The sequence below is a fragment of the Castanea sativa genome, chromosome 2, assembly GCF_040712315.1.
Source record: "Castanea sativa cultivar Marrone di Chiusa Pesio chromosome 2, ASM4071231v1".
In the NCBI taxonomy this organism is placed as follows: Eukaryota; Viridiplantae; Streptophyta; class Magnoliopsida; order Fagales; family Fagaceae; genus Castanea; species Castanea sativa.
Genome location: NC_134014.1, coordinates 6,398,664 through 6,419,120, shown reverse-complemented (window position 1 = coordinate 6,419,120; position 20,457 = coordinate 6,398,664). Strand labels below are relative to the sequence as shown.

At 33.0% G+C, this 20,457-nt stretch overlaps 2 protein-coding genes across 4 annotated transcripts; one reads left to right on the top strand and one right to left on the bottom strand.

The window, feature by feature from the left end:
• Positions 1-628: 628 nt before the first annotated feature.
• LOC142623711 (uncharacterized) lies at positions 629-2,982 on the bottom strand. The gene has a single exon (XM_075797162.1). It carries the CDS (start codon positions 2,691-2,693, stop codon positions 885-887), a length of 1,809 nt encoding a protein of 602 aa, XP_075653277.1. The 5' UTR covers positions 2,694-2,982; the 3' UTR covers positions 629-884.
• A 3,509-nt stretch (positions 2,983-6,491) lies between these two features.
• Positions 6,492-10,460, top strand: LOC142626255 (protein FAR1-RELATED SEQUENCE 7-like). 3 transcript variants are annotated; one of them, XM_075800057.1, is made up of 3 exons: positions 6,522-6,799; positions 7,239-7,429; positions 7,789-10,460. In XM_075800057.1, the coding sequence occupies exon 3, from the start codon at positions 7,826-7,828 to the stop codon at positions 10,106-10,108; it is 2,283 nt and encodes a 760-aa protein (XP_075656172.1). In that variant the 5' UTR covers positions 6,522-6,799; positions 7,239-7,429; positions 7,789-7,825; the 3' UTR covers positions 10,109-10,460. The 3 variants fall into 3 exon arrangements, with proteins under 3 accessions (XP_075656171.1, XP_075656172.1, XP_075656173.1); XM_075800056.1 differs by lacking the exon at positions 7,239-7,429 and having other exon boundaries at positions 6,492-6,799; XM_075800058.1 differs by lacking the exon at positions 7,239-7,429 and having other exon boundaries at positions 7,759-10,460.
• The last annotated feature ends 9,997 nt before the right edge of the window (positions 10,461-20,457 follow it).

The following is a 20,457-nucleotide window of genomic DNA, read 5'->3' as shown; positions in this document are numbered from 1 at the left end:
AAGCTTATAAAGTATTTATATGAATACTTATAAAATATATATATATATATATATATATATATATATATATATATCTGTATGAATGACAGATAGAGAAATTAAAGAAATAAATGATGAATCTCATGAAGCTCTTGTGCTCATGAAAAAAGGAAACTACTGAAGATGAAATCAACAAGTAAAACTGATAGAAGATTCCCATAAGATGGAGGGTAACTGACCTATCAGTAAATCTCTGCAAATTGTATATAACCAGTAACTCTAGTGACAAACAACAAGTGCCTATAGATTCCAAAGCCTTATTGGTAACATCAATACATTGTATCTTCAGAACTTTAAAAGAGGACATCCTTTGGTCACAGCAAGCAGCCCTTTGTTACTCGTGTACTCTGAATCCAATGACAAGGTCTCAAGAGGTCTAGTCTCCATCTTGCAGCTAGCTGCCTAACTAACATTTACCATGATAGTATTGCATGTATCTAGAAATTCATGGTCAACTAACTTAAGGAGATGACTAGCCCCTGTTGGTATCATCACTGTTGGTATAGCAGCAACTAACTTCCCAACTATTGGTTAGAGTTCGCTTAAATCTTTCATAGAACTAAAAGGCACATAAAATAAATAAATTATTGAAATTAAAAAAAAATCACTTATTTGCATGATTCAAAGTTCAGCCCTAGTATCTGCCATAGAGACCAGCACTTCAGCCTTAAACTTCATCATAGCCATCAATTCTTCATGATATACCAATTACCATGAAATACAAAGCTTCAAGTTGATGTTTACCAACATTACTAAAGCTCCAGTTGATCCTCTCCATATATTCAATCATGAATGAGGTAGTACATTACAAAAAACATATCCAGAAGAGCTCTGATGCATTAGTTTTATTCTACAATCTCCCCTAGACGTGTTTCAACAAAATGGGAATTCCCTTTGCAAAGTTTATTAACCAAAGAATGGCATATGCCTTCTCTAAGTGTATAACCTATCCTAAACATAACATCTAATACAAGTAAAATGTCATCCCACTTATCACTTTGTGAGAGACATTGGATCAATCTCTCAAAAGTTTCTTTCTTTGGTTTAAGCTTACACTTCAGCATTGCCAATAACCGATCCATTCCCTCTGCAGCATAACCTTGGTTGCATAAGCCAAGGATGATATGCTCATGAGTACAGACAATTGGTTGCAGACCCCTACTTTGCATATCATCCCACAACTTTTTTGCTTCTTGAATGTCTCCCGCCTGACAAAGCTTTTCAATAAGGGGGGAAAATGAGGAAGTTGATGGCTGCAAACCCTGCATAAGGAGTTCTTTCAATAGGTTTGTACTCTCAACAATCTTCCCTTCCTTACAAAAGCCTAGAATCAGAGTGTTGTATGTGATCACATCACAAACAACATCCTTTCGAGGCATTTCTTCAAACAACTCATGAGCTTCATTCGTCCTTCCATTCAAACACAACCCTGCAATCATTGTGTTGTAACTGACCGTCGTTTCTCTATAACCTCTATTAAACATCTCCTTGTACAGATTTCTTGCCTCTTCAAGATTACCAACCTTAAAATACCCATGAATCAGTGCACTGTATGTGTATTCGTTTGGAATAAACCCCTTCTGAATCATCTCAAACCACAGTTTCCTAGCGTCCCCAAGCCATCCCATCTTGCAAAGGCCATGAATCATTGTCGTATACATGACCCTATCTGGGGCATATCCTCTGTCCTTCAGATCATTGAAAACCCGAAATGCCTCAAGCTGCTTCCGTTGCTTGCAAAGCCCATTGATAACTTCCTGATATGTAAAAATATCCGGATCTCTGTTCTTTGCAATCATTGTGTGAAGTAGTTCAGATACCTTACTATATTGCCTCTCCTTACAAAACCCAGATATCAAATCATTAAAAGCAGCATTCCCAGGGTCTAACCCATCTTCCAAAACCTGCCGAAGAAGTTCATAACCTTTTGAAACTTTGTTATCTTCACAAAAAGCTCGAATAAGATACCCAACAGTCTCAACATCAACTTTTGCCACAACACTGGATTCCACCATCTCTTTATACAATTTCCAAACAAGATCAGTCTTCCCAACCTTAAGACAACCCAACAAAGCCGAATTCCAAGTGACAATTGACGGGCAAACTCCAACCCCTCTCAATCTATCAAACACATCAAATGCTTCCTCAACCAATCCACCCTCACAAAGACACTGAATGTAGAGCTCCAAAGAAGCCGGCTCGGGCTTAAACCCTGTATAATTAATAAAACTTTTGGCAGCATTGCAGGCCTTAGCCTCCACAAGCGCATCAAAAAGTGCATTCAACGACAGAGGGTCAGGCGAAAAACCATTCAAAGAGCATAGCCAGTGAAAGAAACGGAGCGACAAAAGCACATTGTTTTGGTTCCTTATTAACTCATTGAAAAACTGAGGATCAGTGAAGTTGAACGAAGGAAAATCAGAGAGCAAGGTCTGCTCCCATCTGGGTTTTGTTCGAGTAATCCTAGAAACCTCTTTGGCAATCTCTATGAACTCATTTTGTGCCTTTTGTGATGGTTCCTGAATTGGGTTTGGCTTAAAGTCACCATCTTTGGTTTCAACAGTGAGATTTCGGATCTGGGTGTTAGGGTTTTGGCGAGTACGAGGGTTTTGGCGAATGAAAATTAAGATAGATGATGAAGCTCTAGCCATCATCAAGTATCAATCTTTGTGATTCTCATTAATGGGTTTTCACTAAAATTGATGCATTTGCATAAAATGAATGGTGTTGAAAATGATTGAATCAAGTACAAGAAAAAGGTTCAAATTGTACTTACTGGATTCATGGACTTTGATGCTTAGCGCAGATTTGCAGAACTGAAAGTAAGTCTTTAGAAACCATTGAAGCTATAAAAAAAAACACATCAAAGCTCAAAATTTTGGAAAGTTTAGGACAAGATGGTGCAGAAGATGAAGGAGACCAGAGAGTAGCGACAAGGATACGGCGTCGTTTGCAAATGCAAATTGCCGTTAGTTTCAGTTTTTTAAAAGCTTGGTTTCTTTTTTTCTTTTTCTTTTTCTTTTTTTACTAGCATAAATATAAAGAAAATAATAATAAAACACAAATTTTCTATCTTTTATAATAAAAAAAGCGAACCAAAATTTAATTTTAAAAATACTTTTAATATTATATATAGGACACAAAATTTAACTTCTTTTGATTATTAGTTAAAGGTTATGAATATATAGTAATGTTTATGACCTTCTGGAGGGTTAATGGGTTATAAATAAAATTTTACAATCTTCAATAAAATCAACTTTTTTTTTTTCTTCAGAGGGTTATGGAGTTCATTTCTGATGATAGCTCTTTATTATCAGACCATGACACCAATAGTGTTTATTTTAATGAAATTGAATCCATCTCTTATTAAACCATCAGAGACTTTACCAGTTAAGCTAATTAAAACCCACTCGATATAATTAACTTAAGCCTTATCAATCCTGCATGGGATCCCAAATTTGAATCATATGGGAAGAAAATGCTTTTGGAATTTGAAATAGTGTTTATTTTAATGAAGTAATGAAAATTTATTTTTTAAATTCATTTCTTATCTCATAATGAATAAAATACTGTCTGTATTGGTGTTTTATATAAAAACTTGTATAAGTGCTGTATTTTGAGCTCCAAATGCAATAAAAACGTAAATTACATAAAATGTTGTCCCAAATTTATGCCATGTTTTGGCCTACAGTTTATATCATGTATATTTTGTACCAAAATTTTTATATTGTTAATTAAAGTCCCAAACTTATAAAATTGTTTTAGTTTGAAGATTTTGTTCATCTCTATTATTCATTTATGTTATTCTTGGTAGTAATTCTTAAAAAATAAAATAAAATTATCCTGGTAGTAACGGAGTAGATACTTTATTTATTTATTTATTTTCTACTTTATTTATTTATTTATTTTCTATTTTTCAATGTTTTTTTTATATCTTCTCTATCAAACTGGGGCTTAGAGCTATAATCTTATCGGTTGCAAACATTGGCTTAAGAAGTGGTTTGGCCATAAACATCTCAAGAAGTTATTTTTTATTTATTTGTTTGTTTGTTTGTTTTTTCCCTAGCATTAAAAAAATGGTAAATTCCACTAAACCACCTTGAAATTTGGGCCAATACCAACTAGATTCAAGACTTTTAAAAAACGACCAATTTGGTCCTTAAAAGACAATTTTATCCCTAACTCCATTTAGCAGTTACTTTTTTCTCACATTCTATTCACTCTTCTCTTTCTCATCTCAGACCCTCTCTTCATTCTCTTCTCTCATCTTTTCTCTTCTCTAATAAATTTTTATTACATACTAAGATATTTGGGTTATATTCACTGTGATTACACTAATATAAGCATGGATTTAAGCACAAATCACACTACACAGATGCACCATGTCATAGAACACAAACATACACACATAGCCATATAAATTCCAAAACTTGAAACCCCCAAAAATCATCCCAGATTACCAATCATACACACAAATTCATATGCACACACCAACAAAATCACCATATTAGAGCCATTTTAAGACAAACCCTAAATAAAAAAATACCCACAAATCTGCAAATGACCATACCCAAACCCCCTTTCAAACCCAAATAAAAAAATCACCAAATCCTTATATCACATAAGAAAACTCAATCCCTAAATTGACCAAGACCCAAACCAACAAAGAACTAAACCAAAAGAGAGAGAGAAAAAAAAAGAACATAGAAAGAGGATAGAGATCGGTGGCCACTAGTGGTGGCATTACCGATGGTGGTGGCAGAGCTCATAGGTCTTTTTCAAACGTTCCCTTGACGTTTGGCACACAAACCCAAACACAAACAAAGACCCAAACCCAAAAATAGAGACCCAAACCTAAAGACGAAGACCCAAACATGTTTGGCACAAAATCAGAGCTGTTGGCATGGAACAATAGCAGTGGTGGTGATGTGAAGCTCAAAAATCCCTAGCCAAATGTCTTCATGGCATTGATTTGAGAAGAGAGTGGAAGATGGTAGTGGAAAAACATGGGCCATGAAAGAGGGAATCTTTAGCTGCCATGGGTGAAAGAGAAAAAAGAAAAAAAAAGAAAAAAAAGCCAAAGGTCTAAGAAAGAGAGAGAGGGGAGAAGGGTTTGGGTGTGAGACGAGAAGAAGAAAAGGGTTTGAGCTAAAGTAACGGTGCTAATGAAGTCAAGGACAAAATTTTCTTTTTAGGATCAAGTTGATCTTTTTTTTAAAGTTTTGGATCTAGTATTAGCACAAACCTTATGGTGGTTTAGTGGAATTTACTCAAAAAAAAAAAAATCATTTGAAGAATGAGAAGAGTATGTGAAGTGTAAGTCCCACGTCCACTATTTTATAAAATAATCCAAAACACTTATATATTTATTAGTTGAACTCTTTCATAAATAATGTGGGAGATTTATAAGAGGAATTGTTCTATCAATTTTGTTGTTAATTAATTTGAACAAATATAATACTAAATTATAAAATGGACATACTTTCACATTGCTATTCAAAATTTATTTCAAGGAAATTTTATCAAAGTAATTATCATGTGTATTTTTAATCATTTTAGAAGTACGTTTAGTTGGAGTGATTTATGAAGGGTGGAAAAGAAAAAAGAGAAATAATAGCATTTTATCTTTGGTAGGAGAGAATAGAAAGATGATAGAAAATGGGGATGAAAGTTGTTTTCTCCCCTAACTCATGAATTTAATCCTCTAAATTGAATGAAAAAGAGAGAAAAATAAGAGAGATAAAAATTATTATTTTACTTATATTTTTAAAGGACAAATTTTCTCCCAATCAATTTAGAGAAATATTTGCCAGATTGAGATAAGATTATTTTTCTTATAGAAAAATTGAAATAAAATATGACGACTCATAAAAGCATACACATATATTGTTTAAACAAGTTATATAGTTTATATTAAGATCACATATAAATATTTTGAGAGTCAAGTCATATAATTAAAAACACACATTTGATGATTTTATTAATCAACTACACCTAGGGATAAAATTTTTTTTTTCCATTTTGAAAAATATTAAAAATTATTTATTGTATGATAGATATAAACATAGTGAATTGTTATATATTCATTTTCAGCCTTTTCCACTTTTTCGTTTCTCATAAAAAAAAAAAAAAACTTTCCCATTTTTCTTTTTTTACCAAATGAAGGAAAGGTACACCAGTACTTTTATGTCCTCTCCCCTTTTTATGTTTCCTAAAAAAACACATAAGATGAAAAAGTACCCTCTCCTTCCTCTTATTTTTTTCCATATCATTTTTTATCTTTTTCATCCATTTATTTTTCCATCATATGTGACTAAATTTTAAGAATTCCATAATCTCATAAAACAAAAATGTTGTCACTTGTCACCAACATAAAATATTAAATGATGTCACTAACATTGGACCCACATGGGTCCAATTTAAGGTCAACCAACAGCTAATCTAACCATGACAAGAGAACCAAACTTCAACCCTGTTTTTCATTTCCTAATTTGTACTCACCAAGACACAAAAGAAAACCCTTTTCTCAGTTATACATATCACAAAACCGAGCCACCCCAGCCTCCCTCTCTCTCTCTCTCTCTCACTCTCTCTCTCACAGTTTTCTCTCATTTCTCAAACCCATAAACCTTACCAGCAAATTCCCGCCAAAATGTCAATCTATTACCCCGAATCCCAAAAAATATCTTCTGGGGTTTGATCACCTGGCCTTGTTTATGAGCAAGTAATCGAGCTCCAGCCACTTCACCAATTTACAAAGGTAAACCAATCAAAAAGTTTCAATTTTGACAATAATGATAGTGATAAAAACCCTAACTTTTTTTTTTTTTTTTGGTTATCTAATCCAATCCGATTATATTGCGTTGACTTCTCATTTTGTTGTTTCTGATTGATTGTTATAGTATCTTTGTTGTTGGGTAGCTATTTTTTTGTATTGGGTATAGTCTTTTTTTTTGGGGGGGGGGGGGGAGTTTGGTTGTATAATCCTTTGTTTGGTTGCTTAGAAAATGTAGATTGAAAATTGTAATTTTTCTCGATTTAAGACCCTTCTAACACACAGTAAAATGGAAAAGAGAAAAAGAAAGAATGAAATTGACTTTTACTTCAATTGTAAAATTAGTAACTGGTGCCTTTTGACCAAATTGACTCATTTTGACAAAGTGAGGGACTAATTAAATTTACAAAAAATTATTCCTCAGGAACTAATTGGACGATTGAGGTAAAAGTAAAGGGAGTACATTGAATTTTAGCCAAGAAGGAAAGAAAGGAAGAAAGTAAATGAAGCACTGTGTCTGTACTTTTTTGTTCCTCCCTGTGAAAATTTCTTCTGTGTTCAGCTGAGGAATGGGTTCAAATTTTATTTCATTTCCATTTCAGTGTTTACAATCAGGTAAATTTGATCAATTTTTTGAGTAGCTTGTTCTATAATGCTCTCCTCCGTCTTTTAACCATATTAGTTATTAAGCTGCAAATTGATTGTGGTATGAGACCCTAGTGAAATTGCTTTTCCTTCCTTTGTATAGTAGAATACAAGTAGATTTTTACTTTTGAATAGCAATGTGAAAGCTAGCATTTGATTTGATTTGATGGATGATGCTCGTGAAAGTCAATTATTATTAAATTAATTGTGGTATTGGTTTAAATTTTTTCCCTATAAAAAATAGAAGGCAATGTGAAAGTATTCTCAGTTTGCTAATTGTTCGATGTGTAAATTTACAGCACATGATATTTATTTTCATACCAATGCAGTTCAAATACTGATCCTAGCAGTGAAGAGTGTGGGAACATGGTCATAAAGGCAAAGCCAGTAGGTATGGTACGTGCAATAGATTATGTCAATGGGGAGCATGAAGGAGGGTCTAGACTTGAACCCCAAGTGGGGTTAGAGTTTGATTCATCAGATGATGCACGTGAGTGTTACAGTCTATATGCAAAGCGTATGGGCTTTAAGATTCGGACAGGTCAGCTCTATCGATCGAGAACTGATGGGTCAGTTTCCTCTCGAAGATTTGTTTGCTCAAAGGAGGGGTTTCAGACCAATTCACGAACTGGCTGTCCGGCATTCATAAGGGTACAAAGAAATGCTTCTGGGAAGTGGGTCATTGACCACTTTTTGAAGGATCACAATCATGATCTTGAATCTACGGGCGAAAACCCCACTCCTTTTATGCAGTCAAAGCTACCTATAGTTAAGAATTCATTGGCTGATGTAACCCAGAGGTCAAAAGTCAATTTGCTTGAGGATGTAGAGGATAGACGGCCGTGCCCATCTGGTGTTATTAATGTTAAACGTGTTAAAAGGGATGGAGATGATGGGCAATCCAAAGTTCAACCTTTTTTGGGTCTAGTGTTTAATTCAGCTAATGAAGCATACCAATTGTATCATTCGTATGGAGCAAGTAAAGGATTTAGAGTTCGAATTGGTCAACTGTTTCGCTCGAGGCATGATGGGTCAATTTCATCCAGGCGATTTGTTTGCTCGAAGGAAGGGTTTCAGCACCCATCAAGAGTAGGTTGTGGGGCATATATGCGGATCAAGAGACAAGAATCTGGAACATGGGTAGTGGACCGTCTTCGGGAAGATCATAATCATGGTCTTGGGACTCAAATGGAAACTCATAAAGGCAGTTTGAATGCTTCAAATAGATTCATAGAGGAGGTGAATGGTGGTTTGCAAAATAAAGATTTAGTTACCAAATATAACAAAAACCTTGTGAAAAGATGGCGAGAAAAACACAATCGGAGTGATTGGTATCATGTGCTTTTTGAGTATTTTCAAAGCAAACAGGCAGAAGATACAGGATTCTTTCATGCAGTAGAGGTTAAAGATGGAAATTGCATGAGTATTTTCTGGGCTGATGGGAGATCGAGATATTCTTGCAGTCAGTTTGGTGATGCGATTGTTCTAGATACTTCTTACAAAAAAAGTGTGTATTTGGTTCCTTTTGCTACTTTTGTTGGAGTGAACCACCATAAGCAACCGGTGCTTCTTGGGTGTGCTCTTATTGCTGATGAATCTCAGGAGTCTTACACTTGGTTGTTTAAAACTTGGCTTAGGGCAATGTCTGGGCGGCATCCATTGTCAATAATAGCTGATGAAGACAAGGCCATCCGACAAGCAATAGCCGAAGTCTTCCCTGGGACTCATCACCGTTTTTCATTGTGGCAAATTAAGGAAAAAGAACAGGAGTTTCTCAGTTCAATGGATAATGGTTTTAAATGTGAATTTGAAAAGTGCACTCTTCATAGTCAGACAGCTGATGAATTTGATATAGCATGGAATGCCCTTCTCAGCAGATATGGTTTGAAGGAGAATGTATGGCTGAAAGAAATGTTTGAAAGCCGTGCAAGTTGGGTACCGCTATACTTACGGGCCGCATTTTTTGCTGGAATCTCCATGTATGAAAGCATTGATTCATTCTTTGGCACACTTTTGAATGCCCAAACACCGATTGTAGAGTTTGTTTCACGATATGAAAGAGGTCTTGAGCAACGTCGTGAAGAAGAAAGAAAAGAGGACTTTGACACTTATAACTTGCAGGCTTTTTTGCAGACAAAAGAACCAGTTGAAGAACAGTGTAGAAGGTTATATACACTTACAGTGTTTAAGATATTTCAAAAGGAGCTGTTACAAAGCTATAGTTATCTTGGATTTAAGATTTATGAAGAAGGAGCAAACAGTAGATATTTGTTGCGTAAGTGTGGGAACGATAATGAGAAAAATATAGTTACATTTTGTGCATCCAATCTCAATGTGAGCTGTAGCTGTCAAATGTTTGAATTTGAAGGCGTGCTGTGTAGACATGCTTTGAGAGTTTTCCAAATATTAGAAATAAGAGAGATACCGTCTCACTACATCTTACATCGATGGACAAGAAATGCCGAGTATGGTACTGTTGGTGATGCTGAATCAGTGGGAACCTCCCAAGAACTTAAAGCTTTGATGCTATGGAGTTTAAGGGAAACAGCATGTAAATACATAGAGGCTGGTTCAGCATCTCTTGAAAAATACAAACTTGCCTATGAGATTATGCGAGAGGGTGGAAGAAAGCTTTCTTGGCAAAGGTAGATAACTGAGACAAAGGCAGGACATACCTCTAGCACTAAATTTTGTAGTTTGAGCTGCATGGGTGGCTAGGTTTTCCTGTTGTAACTCAGTTATCTGATATAGAGCATCGGCTTCCATGGAAAATAGCACTTCTCCTTGTTCAATTCAAAGCTATGTGATTGATGCATTGGTGTGGACTGCCTTCTTTTCCTGTTTCCTTTTTTATTTTGTTTATAAAAATTGAATCTCTGTATGGCCTTAAGATTCTGTGTTTGGCGTCTATACTCAAATCCATTTCACAGTTTTCAATAAAGTGAAATGCATTTTGCAAAAAATAGACTTAGTTCAATAACATTGTTAAGTTCCATCTGCATTTCTCATTTTCCATTCTCTTTACAATTTCTGCTGAAGTAGTTAGGAACCACCAATTAGGTAATTACACCAAACGAGGCCCAATGGTAAAAATCTAGCCCTTGCTTTTTCTTTTGTCCCTTCCCCTCCCTTTCTTCTCTTCTCTTTGGTTTCTCTTCTCGCAGTGGGTCTTCTTTGACTGATCAGCATGGGTGTTCAACCATATGTTTTTTTAATTTAAAAAATGCATATGATTGTAGTGGCAAATCCAGATTACCTATTTCTTGATAAGGTATCTTTCTCTTTCTTGATCTCATCACAAATTTTGGTTCATGTTCATGTTCATGCTCTCTCTCTCTCTCTCTCTCTATTAATTTTTATTTAAAATGTTGTCTTTATGCTTGAACTTTTATATTTTACCAGATACGGAATCTGCAGCTGCTTCTGTTCATTTGTGAATATTTGGTTTGTAATGAAGAGGTTGTATTAGTATATCTTCCTTTTGAGCCTACGAATTGCGTCAGTTTCTTATCTCACCTTCTGGGCTGACTGTGAAATTAAATCGATTGTTAACTTTCTTCTGCTGTAGTACATTGGCAATTCAGAATTCGATTGTTAACTTTTTTTATTTTTGAGAAGTGAGTGTTATTTCATTTTGTTTATACTTTACACTTAATTTCCATGGATATTTTCACGTTCCCAATTCACCTACTTTATGAACATGACCTGCTTTTAAGCCCGAGTAAGAACAATATCACTCATTGATAAAAGACATTTTAATATTTGAAGATATTCAGTACTGAGAATGAGAACAAAATGTCTTCAGTTGGGAGTGGATGCATCTAGGCTTTGTGTTGGGATTACTGTTGAGAAAGAGAACTTTTTGTTGTTCTTCATAATGAGAATTTTTTTTGGTTATATATTTTATTTTGGGTCAACTTAAAAAAAAAAAAATTTATATTGACATGGTAATTATGTTAGATATATGTTTGGAATAAAGCTATCTTTATGTTAGAGTAATTATTATTTTTAAATTAATTAATTGCATAATATTGTCATAACTAATAATTATTTAATAGAGAAAATGCATTTTCCAATGACATAATCAAATGCAATATCATTTTGCATAATTTTGTTTTAGTAAAATTTTTAACATGATACTATACCCATATTTTTAAGAAAAAAGTATGCATTCCAGTGGAATACATTCACCAGTAGAATTACCAAATGCAGCTTTATTGTTCATATTGACCTGGTCAATACTTGAAGTCTACCCTTATGAATTGCCAATCCTTTAGGGCCCCAGATTATGTTTGTTGTTGCCATGGAGATGCAGCAACCTTCTTTATGAATTATGACTGGAATGAGTCAAAACTCAACAGTTCCATTTCTGGTCTTGAAATTCTCCTGGAACAGGTGTTGAGTATATGTTTTGGTGTCTTGTTATTATTTTATGCATTTCTTTGTGAACATGGTGATGAACAGAAAGAACACATTTCCTGTGGCATGTAATATTGTACACAGAAAATGAATCAAACATATACAAGGCAGAAGAGTTCCTTAGATTAGCACATTGGGTTATTTAAAGGGTATATAGGTTAGCAGCAAGTGAAGACTGTGGTAATGCAGCAGGAGAAGCAGTGGCGAGGGACTTGAGGAAATCTACTCTATGAGCTAGGTTGAGGATCAATATACATGGTGTAAAAGGAAAAATAACAAAAATTAATACATTGTGTCTTTGTCTGAAAAAATGTTACTGGATATTCCACGAATATGAATGCTTGAGCTCTAATTCTATCATAGTTGATGTCTCTCTGCAGTAGTGAGCTCCTAAACTTTGGGGTTCTGTATCTGTTCAGTCATCATGTATTACTTTTGTTTTGTTTTTTGCTACGTATGTATTGCTTTTGTTATTCCAATTGTATCTCACTAGTTACTAGGATAATAGTTTGATTTAGGTTGCTTCTCTTGTGCAATTATATTGTTCTTGAATCTGGGCTATACTATGTTTGGCCACCTTGTGGATGAAGCATGCTGAACTCCATTTTAGTTGCAGACATCTTGTCCCCTAATGTCTATAGGAATCACTACAACCGTGTAGCAATTTGATCAAACATGAATCCTGTGACAAATTGACTATAGACAATAGACAATAGACAATAGACAAGGAACTTCCATGGGAACAACTTTGCCTCACATTTTCTCAATTGGATTTATGTATATTAGTGTCAGCTGAAAAACCATTTTAGGAAATTGAGGTGGTAGAATTGTGGAAACTGATTTTGTATGCTATTCAAAATAAATTGTCAGCTTGGGAAGGCTTGTCAAAGGGGACTATGATGGAGATTATGCTTTGTGTGTATTGCATAAACAATTTGGAGAGTTGAGATTATTTGTTTTTCAAATGTTCATTTAGTCGCAGAATTTGGTCTTGGCTTTTGCATTTGTGTGGGGTGAACCAGCTTGGCTTCACTGGGTTCAAATTTCTTCAATGGGGCTTAAAGAATTTGTAAAAAAGAAGTTTCAAACCTTCTCTTTGCAAATTGGTTTGGATTGCATCAGTGATTCAGTGCATCATATATATATATATATATATATGATGCACTGAATCACTGATATATATATATATATATTTTCCCTACCCAGGCTTCTTGGTGTCAATTAGGCTGTCTGTGAACTTTTGTTGCTCTCCACGACACTTAGGTGGATATTGAAGGTAATTGCCTTTTTTTTTTTTTTTTTTTTTCCACAGATAGTAAAGTTTCATATCTTAATTTGGATATATTAACAAATTTATTTTTTAGTCATTTTTAGTTATGTTTTAGATGCAATTACTAATTCATGATCTAGTATTTTTTTCGTGTTTCATAATACGATTAACCAACATGTTATCTAATCGAAGCAAAAGATATGCAGCTGCCAATATATCTTGCGGCAACAAAAATGGAATGTAATGGGTTGATTAATATTAGTTTGGATGCAAGAAGAAGGGGTTTATCTATATCATCTGGACTTGGTTCTAATTTCTCTATTTTGATGTGTTGTTTCTTAATTATTTTATTTTATTTTTTTATTCCACACCAATCCATCCCAAACCTGGTGGTTAAACTCTACTACAGTGACGGAGGGCGAAGAAAGCCCCCTTCCGGGCTCTCAAATGAGCTAGGACACGAGTGGAGGTTCTTAACATGAAGTTTGAAATATTAGCTAATTAATCCTATCTAGCAGTTTTAAAAATAGCGATTGGAACATGTTTCTAATAATGTTCCTTCTATTTCTTTGTGCAAAGCTCTTCGCACTGCTCACACATTTTGGATCAAGTAAAGACTCTGAGGTTCCGGCAAGCCACTACTAGAGGGGCTCAACAACACAAAAAACCATTGTTCAACGCTTTGTTGGCTTGCCGGTTGACTTATGTATATTTGGATACTAATTAATTACATAATATCCCTAGTTACAATGACAAATGATTGGTTTTGGTTTTGAGACCTAGGAAATGGTACTTATTCTTAGATGTTCCACTAGAAATATTCTTGAGAATAGCCCCCACATTCAAAGCCTCTTTTTCCATTAACAAGAGTTTTTAATGGAAGAGTATTTAATGGAAGAGTCTTATAAGAGGTGGGAGATTTCTTTGTAATAGGGTTTTATCTTTTACGTAGTAAGTGGAACATTTCTTTCTCTGTTTTGAAAAATGTTTAGAACAGGCTAAGACTTGTTAGGGATGGTGTTCTTCTTCCCCGTATGCTATTTGAGTAGCAGGTGTTCCTGCTGAGGGCTGATGTCTATACTTTTAGTTTGATTTGTTGATTAATAATATCACTTTTTCTTTCTCAAAAAAAAAAAAAAAAATCACCTTTTCAATAAAAAAAATGATGATTAATAATATAACTTATTCTTTAGAATAAAAAATAGTAATCATTTTGAGGAAGAAATTCCTGTCACCTTAAGTCTTGGACACCATGTCAGTGTCAAAGGTGAATAGTCTTTAAGTACAAACAACTGTGTGTCTACATGTCCAAAATTATCACACTCTCTTGTCTTTGTGTGTGTGCGTGTGTTTGTTTCTATATATATAGGTGAAATTAAAAAAAATTCGGAATAAATATTTTTTTTTAAAGTTACATCAACATAGGAGAAAAGATTTAAATCTTGATTCACCTTATAAAGAAGTGCACTTGTAGCATTTTAGAATGCCAGTCATGTGTAGAGCATTCACATTTGTGGTATATATATATATATAATAAAAAAAAACACCTAAAACACTAAAAAATCATGTAAAATTGGTAGTGGTAAAGTTAAAAATTTATACAAACAAGCTATTGTAAATTGCCATAAAATGATAAAAAAAATTATTTTATTTTGTGAGAGTTAGCACAAAGTGATAAAAAAATAATTAAATAAAGTAGTTAAGAAATAGAACCTTTGAAGTTAGGTATAATGTCAGTGATGTGTTAAAATAGATAAAATAGTTTTTTGAGTTGCTAAAACCTAAAATTTTTAGCACCAATCTCCTAACATCCTACACTATCATAAATAATGTAAAATTATTGATTAGGTAATAGATATAAATTTATGGAAGAAATTGTCTTGTGTAAAGGTTACGAGTATATTATCCTTCTCCTTTTTTTTTTTTTTTTTGAGTGGGAATATTATCCTTCTCTTTATTATATGATTTGTAAGTATCGCCATATCGGTATCATTGTAAACAATCAGATATTAGGATCTTTTTGGTTAGGTGTTCTGGGAGCTTAAAATAACAATTTTAAAACTCAAAACTCTATTTTAAAACCACAATTTCTCATAACTTTTTTTACAAATGTTTATTTTAAACTCAAAATACATTTTTCAATTTATACAAACAACCCTAAAAAATTGAGAGCTGATATGTTCACAATATTTTTACAACAAATCTTAAATGGTAGGTTATTACTAGTTGTTATTGTTGAAGTAAAAAGGTAATCTTAGTAATAGATTCAAATTTGAATCAATAACCACCTATAATTTTGAAAATGATTTTACGCAGCATTCTCTAAAAAAATTTTACCGCAATAAGGAAGAGATGATCCAAGAGTGGGCCGTGGCCATAGGAGAAGCAACTTGGAAAAATCGAGAGACACAGGTTGATACTCCTTATTTTGTAGTCGAATAAAGAAAGAAGGAATAACGGTCAGACACTTCACACTTGAGGTGGACACAACCCAATGACGCGACTGATTATTCTTAAGGAGGATCTTTAAAATTTCTCACAATGGAATTAATGAAATTACCCTTTTGTTTCTTTCTCACAACGGAATTAATGAAATGACCCTTTTGTTTCTGTACCAAAAAAGGAAAGAGAGGGGGAGGGGGGGGGGGGGGGTGGATGTTCCCTTCTGCATACATTCTTTTTATATACCAATATAGGAGATTAGGGTTTTTTTTGAATAGTTTATTTTTTGTCAATTTATTTTACTATTTAATTTATCTTTATTACTATTCATCAGCTTCACTGCACTTTTTTGTACTATTCATAGGTCTCACTATATTATTTCAGTTAACTTTTACCTTTATTTGCAGTACTTTCAATAAAAATTTTTTAGTTTCAGCAAAATAATAAGCAGATCCCAAATAGACCTAGGACAAATTATATTTTGAATCTTATATTTTAAGAGTGGTATGTGGTAACTCAATAATTTTAAAAATTTAAATTAAATCCTAAACTATTACAAATCGAATGTATACGGTTTTATTAGTTTCAGAACAAATCATTTAATTTTAAAATCATATCAATTTGAACCCTTAATTAAACTTCCAAAAAATTTATCAAGAAAAAAAACCTAAAATATAACTCAAAATTTCTAAGGTTTAAATTGATAGGACTTGAACCTATGAGCATGGTTTTAAAAACTAGACCGGGGGCAAAACCAAATTTGCCTCCAATTCCCAATATATATATTTTTCCAGTTTTTACAGGTTTTGACTGATTATTGACTAGTTTTTAGTGTTTTCCCGAATCAAATTAGTGGTTGGTTCCTAGTTCAACTGGACCGACTAGTTCGGTCTGATTTTTAAAACCATGCCTCTGAAGAGAATATATAATAGGAAAGTACAAGACTCTTGTAGCGTTCAAAACTTTCAAATCAAATCCTAAATTGTTACAAATTGAATGTATATGGTTTAATTAGTTTCAGACCAAACCATACAATTTTAAAATCATATAAATTTAAACCCTTAATCATACCTCCAAATCAAATGCAAAATGTCTGAAGTGAGAAGAAGTGTGAACGCATATAATTCAAAACTACAAGACTCCTGTAGATTATTTTCCCCAAAAGAAAGAATATGAAAATTTTCAAAGGATCATATTTTCCAAGATAACAAAATAGAATAATAAAAATAAGTTCTTTCAAAGGCATATTAAACTATTAAAAAAAAAAAGGGGCACAATTTAAGGGGTTTGAAAAAGTAAAAGAGAAAGAATTAAAAAAAAAGTGAGAAAGAGAAGGCTGCAATCGAGGACTAGAACGTTCAGAAAAGGATCCTCTCCACTGGTTAAGGAAAGATAGAAGATCAGACCAGTGACCACAAAAAGCACAAAACATAAGGAATCAAATGTTGAATACTTTCATGTGCACCGACTCATTTCATGAGTCTTGAGAGTTCAAATTCAGAGTTAGACACCAAAGCAAACCTTTCTTTAATTAGCTTAATCTTCTCAATGTTGTCTATAGCTTCCTTAGGTTTCAACCCAGAATCTTTTTCTACGTGCATGATTACTTACTTAGGAGTTATATCATCAACGTGGTGTGTGAAAAATATAGACCCACTTTATTATATATAGTGGTTTCAAATTTTCGATTATTATCAAGCCAACTCTAGCCCCTTTGTTTGATCCGGAAATTGAAGAAAACGTATCAACGGAAGCAATTTAGAGATTCATTCGAGGACTTTCTTTTTTCTGAATGAATAAGAGAGGAGTCAAGAATCTAAGAAATATTTTCCAGGTAATTTTTAATTCCTTTTAGTGGTGTTGAACTTTTGAAATTTGAGGTTATTAAGCATATTCAATTTTGAGATATGTTCTTACTTTCACTAAAGACATTAATTAGTGATGATAGTCAAAAGTTTGTTTGTTTGTTTTTTATTTTTCGGGATAGTGACGGATAATCTAGATTTAAAATTTCTCTTTTCAATAAAAGATGATTAAATTGTATTAAAATTATTATTTTTAAAAAATTATTCTGAAATAGAAATAAAATAAAAAATAATATCCCACCAAAATAAATAAGTAAAAGAAATAAAAACATATCTTTGTCTTTTTGCTGCTACATTTTTTCCCTGATCGAATATGTAAATCAGTAAATGTGTGCTGTAGTTTTTGAGATAAAATATGAAATGATTGGACTTGTCCATAGGTTGATGCAAACCAAGTTTAAGTTTTTTTTTTTTGGATAAAGATGCAAACCACGGCTGGGCTTTAGCCTTTAGGTACCTTTATGAAAATGAAAACTGGGTTTGGCTATAGGGATTTGTTTCAATGAGTGTTTGCTTAATAGTTATAGTGGGTCTGAATTAAAAATGGTTTTGACCGACTTTTATGAAGGCTGTGCCATTTGGGGAGTTTTTAATTGATTAAAGGCTAGCTTAGCGAGTAGCGACTCATCCAATCGAAAATTGCATAGGGCCATAGGGGTGATCGAGGATCTACTACATCTACTGGTAGATGAGTATATACTGATGAAATGGATCATGATGTATGAGTTTGAAATAGCATGCAACATAAAGAAAGATACAAGAAAGAAAGAACAAAAGATCTTACTAAAATCAATGTCCACGTTAACAAAGGCCAATTTGCTACATCTTGTATTGACTTGATTAATACTTTTTTTTTTTTTTTAGAAACACACACATACATATATATAGGAGAAGGGGATGAGATAAGAGAATACACTCACACGTTAACACCAAACTGCATGTGGCAGTTAATGTCGCAGAGTAAGTGATAAACCCTTTTTCAATATCATACCTTACCGATGTGGGATGACTCAACAACACTGAGTATTTTTTTTGAGAAACATACACACACACACATATAGGAAGGATAATGAGATAAGGGAATACACTCACACACTTAATAATAACATATTGCAATGAATTACATATTTATGATAGGATCTACAAAATTTAAAAATAAGTCAATTCTCAATACAATTGATTGTTTCAATCTCTTGATTTACTCTTAACAACTAATTCCTTGATTTTTGTCTCCAATTTGAGGAAAGTAAATCATACTTTCCAGCACATGATTTTGAAAATTAATCGTAACGAGAAAAGAGCTTTTGATCATAAACCTTGTGGAATAGAAAATCAAAAGGCAAAAGAACTCGGAGTAATTTGATGGAAAGCTCAACTGAAAATTTCTCTAACGCTCATTAAAACATTGTTTATCTAGTAGATGTTGGACTCATTATTAGGCTAAGGCTTACTAGCTAAAGTACATAAATCACACACCAAAATCCTATCCTCCATTAAAGAAAAATTTTGTATATGAAAGTATTTCATATGGTTCCTCCATATTGGCAAACCTTTATTTGGAGTACGTAGTGCTGAGGTGTATTGGCGGCTCTAGGAATTTTTTTTTTTTTTATGATGATCACTAAGAAACTTAAATTATATAAAATTTAATAAAGAGACAATTTGAATATATCAACGTTACAAAAAAACATGCAAATACATGAAATATTACAATTTTTTTATACTAACGAAGAGAATAAGAAAAAAATAAATTAATAAAAGATAAAGTGCAAATTGAAAATTGAAAATTGAAAATGCTGACATGAAAATAATAAAGTGACCACAATAATTTCATAACAAATCTTATGCAACAAGTTATTAGCTTGTTATTGGTGGGTAAAACATGTCAATATTGAACCCGAATTAGAATTAGTAACAGCTTACCACATAAGAATTATTGCGAAATTATTGTAAAATGTTGTGGATGTAGCATTACTCTTATATTTATTGAACTCAAATTTTTATGATTATCAAGTAAATGTTCAATATTTTTATTAAGCGGTCAAAATAGGTTAATTTAGTATTTAATATATTTTTTAAAAGTACATATATACATTTTTTTTTTCAAATTAGGGTGGTCACAGAACATATTAATTTAAAATAATATTTATATAATTTTTTTTTTTTTTGCATATAAAATTTTTTTTTTGACAAGTAAGGGTGGTCACTAGACCACCCTCTCACATACAAGGAGAGCCGCCGATGGGTATATATATAATATAATTATACCTTTAGTCCAGCCCACATATGATCATGGCTCTAATGAGCAAGTGTTGCGGTCAAGAACTCAAGCTGTAGCATTACCTATTCTAATAGGAATTGTGTTAATTAAATAGTTATGATTGTGATAATTAAGGATTAGAAGCTTTGAGTCGGTTAGGTATTTTATATAAAAGTAATGGTTTCTGTGGTTTTAAATTGGTGTGCGGTGACGCAAAAGAGAGAGAGAGAGAGAGAGAGGAAGAGAGAGAGAGATAGAGGTAGACGTACTGGTAGAGTCACAACAAAGGCTCTCTGCGTGGAAAAAAAAAAAAAAAGAGGAGAAAGAAAGATAAATCCAAAGTAAGTGAGAATACAGGTGAGTTTTGATTAATTCTTAGAGAATATATTATTTCTAAGGAAGATATTGTAATTACTTTTATAATAGTTGATTATTCGAAATTTGTGATATGTCTTTTCCCTTTAATAAGAAAGTGTTTTAATTTTATAATAGTGGATTTATTCTAAATTTTTCATATGTTTTTTCCGAGAAAAGGGTTTTTTATGTAATGTACCGGGATCTAGGCTTCTAAGAAAAGACATCACATACATACAGTGGCGGAGCCAGGATTTCAACTCAGGGGGGGCAAGATTAAATGACACTTCGATACTTATTATTATGATCATGTTTCTTCATAAGCTCAATTAACTACATGTGTGTGTATATATTTCATATCATTAAAATAAAGAAAACAAAAATAATC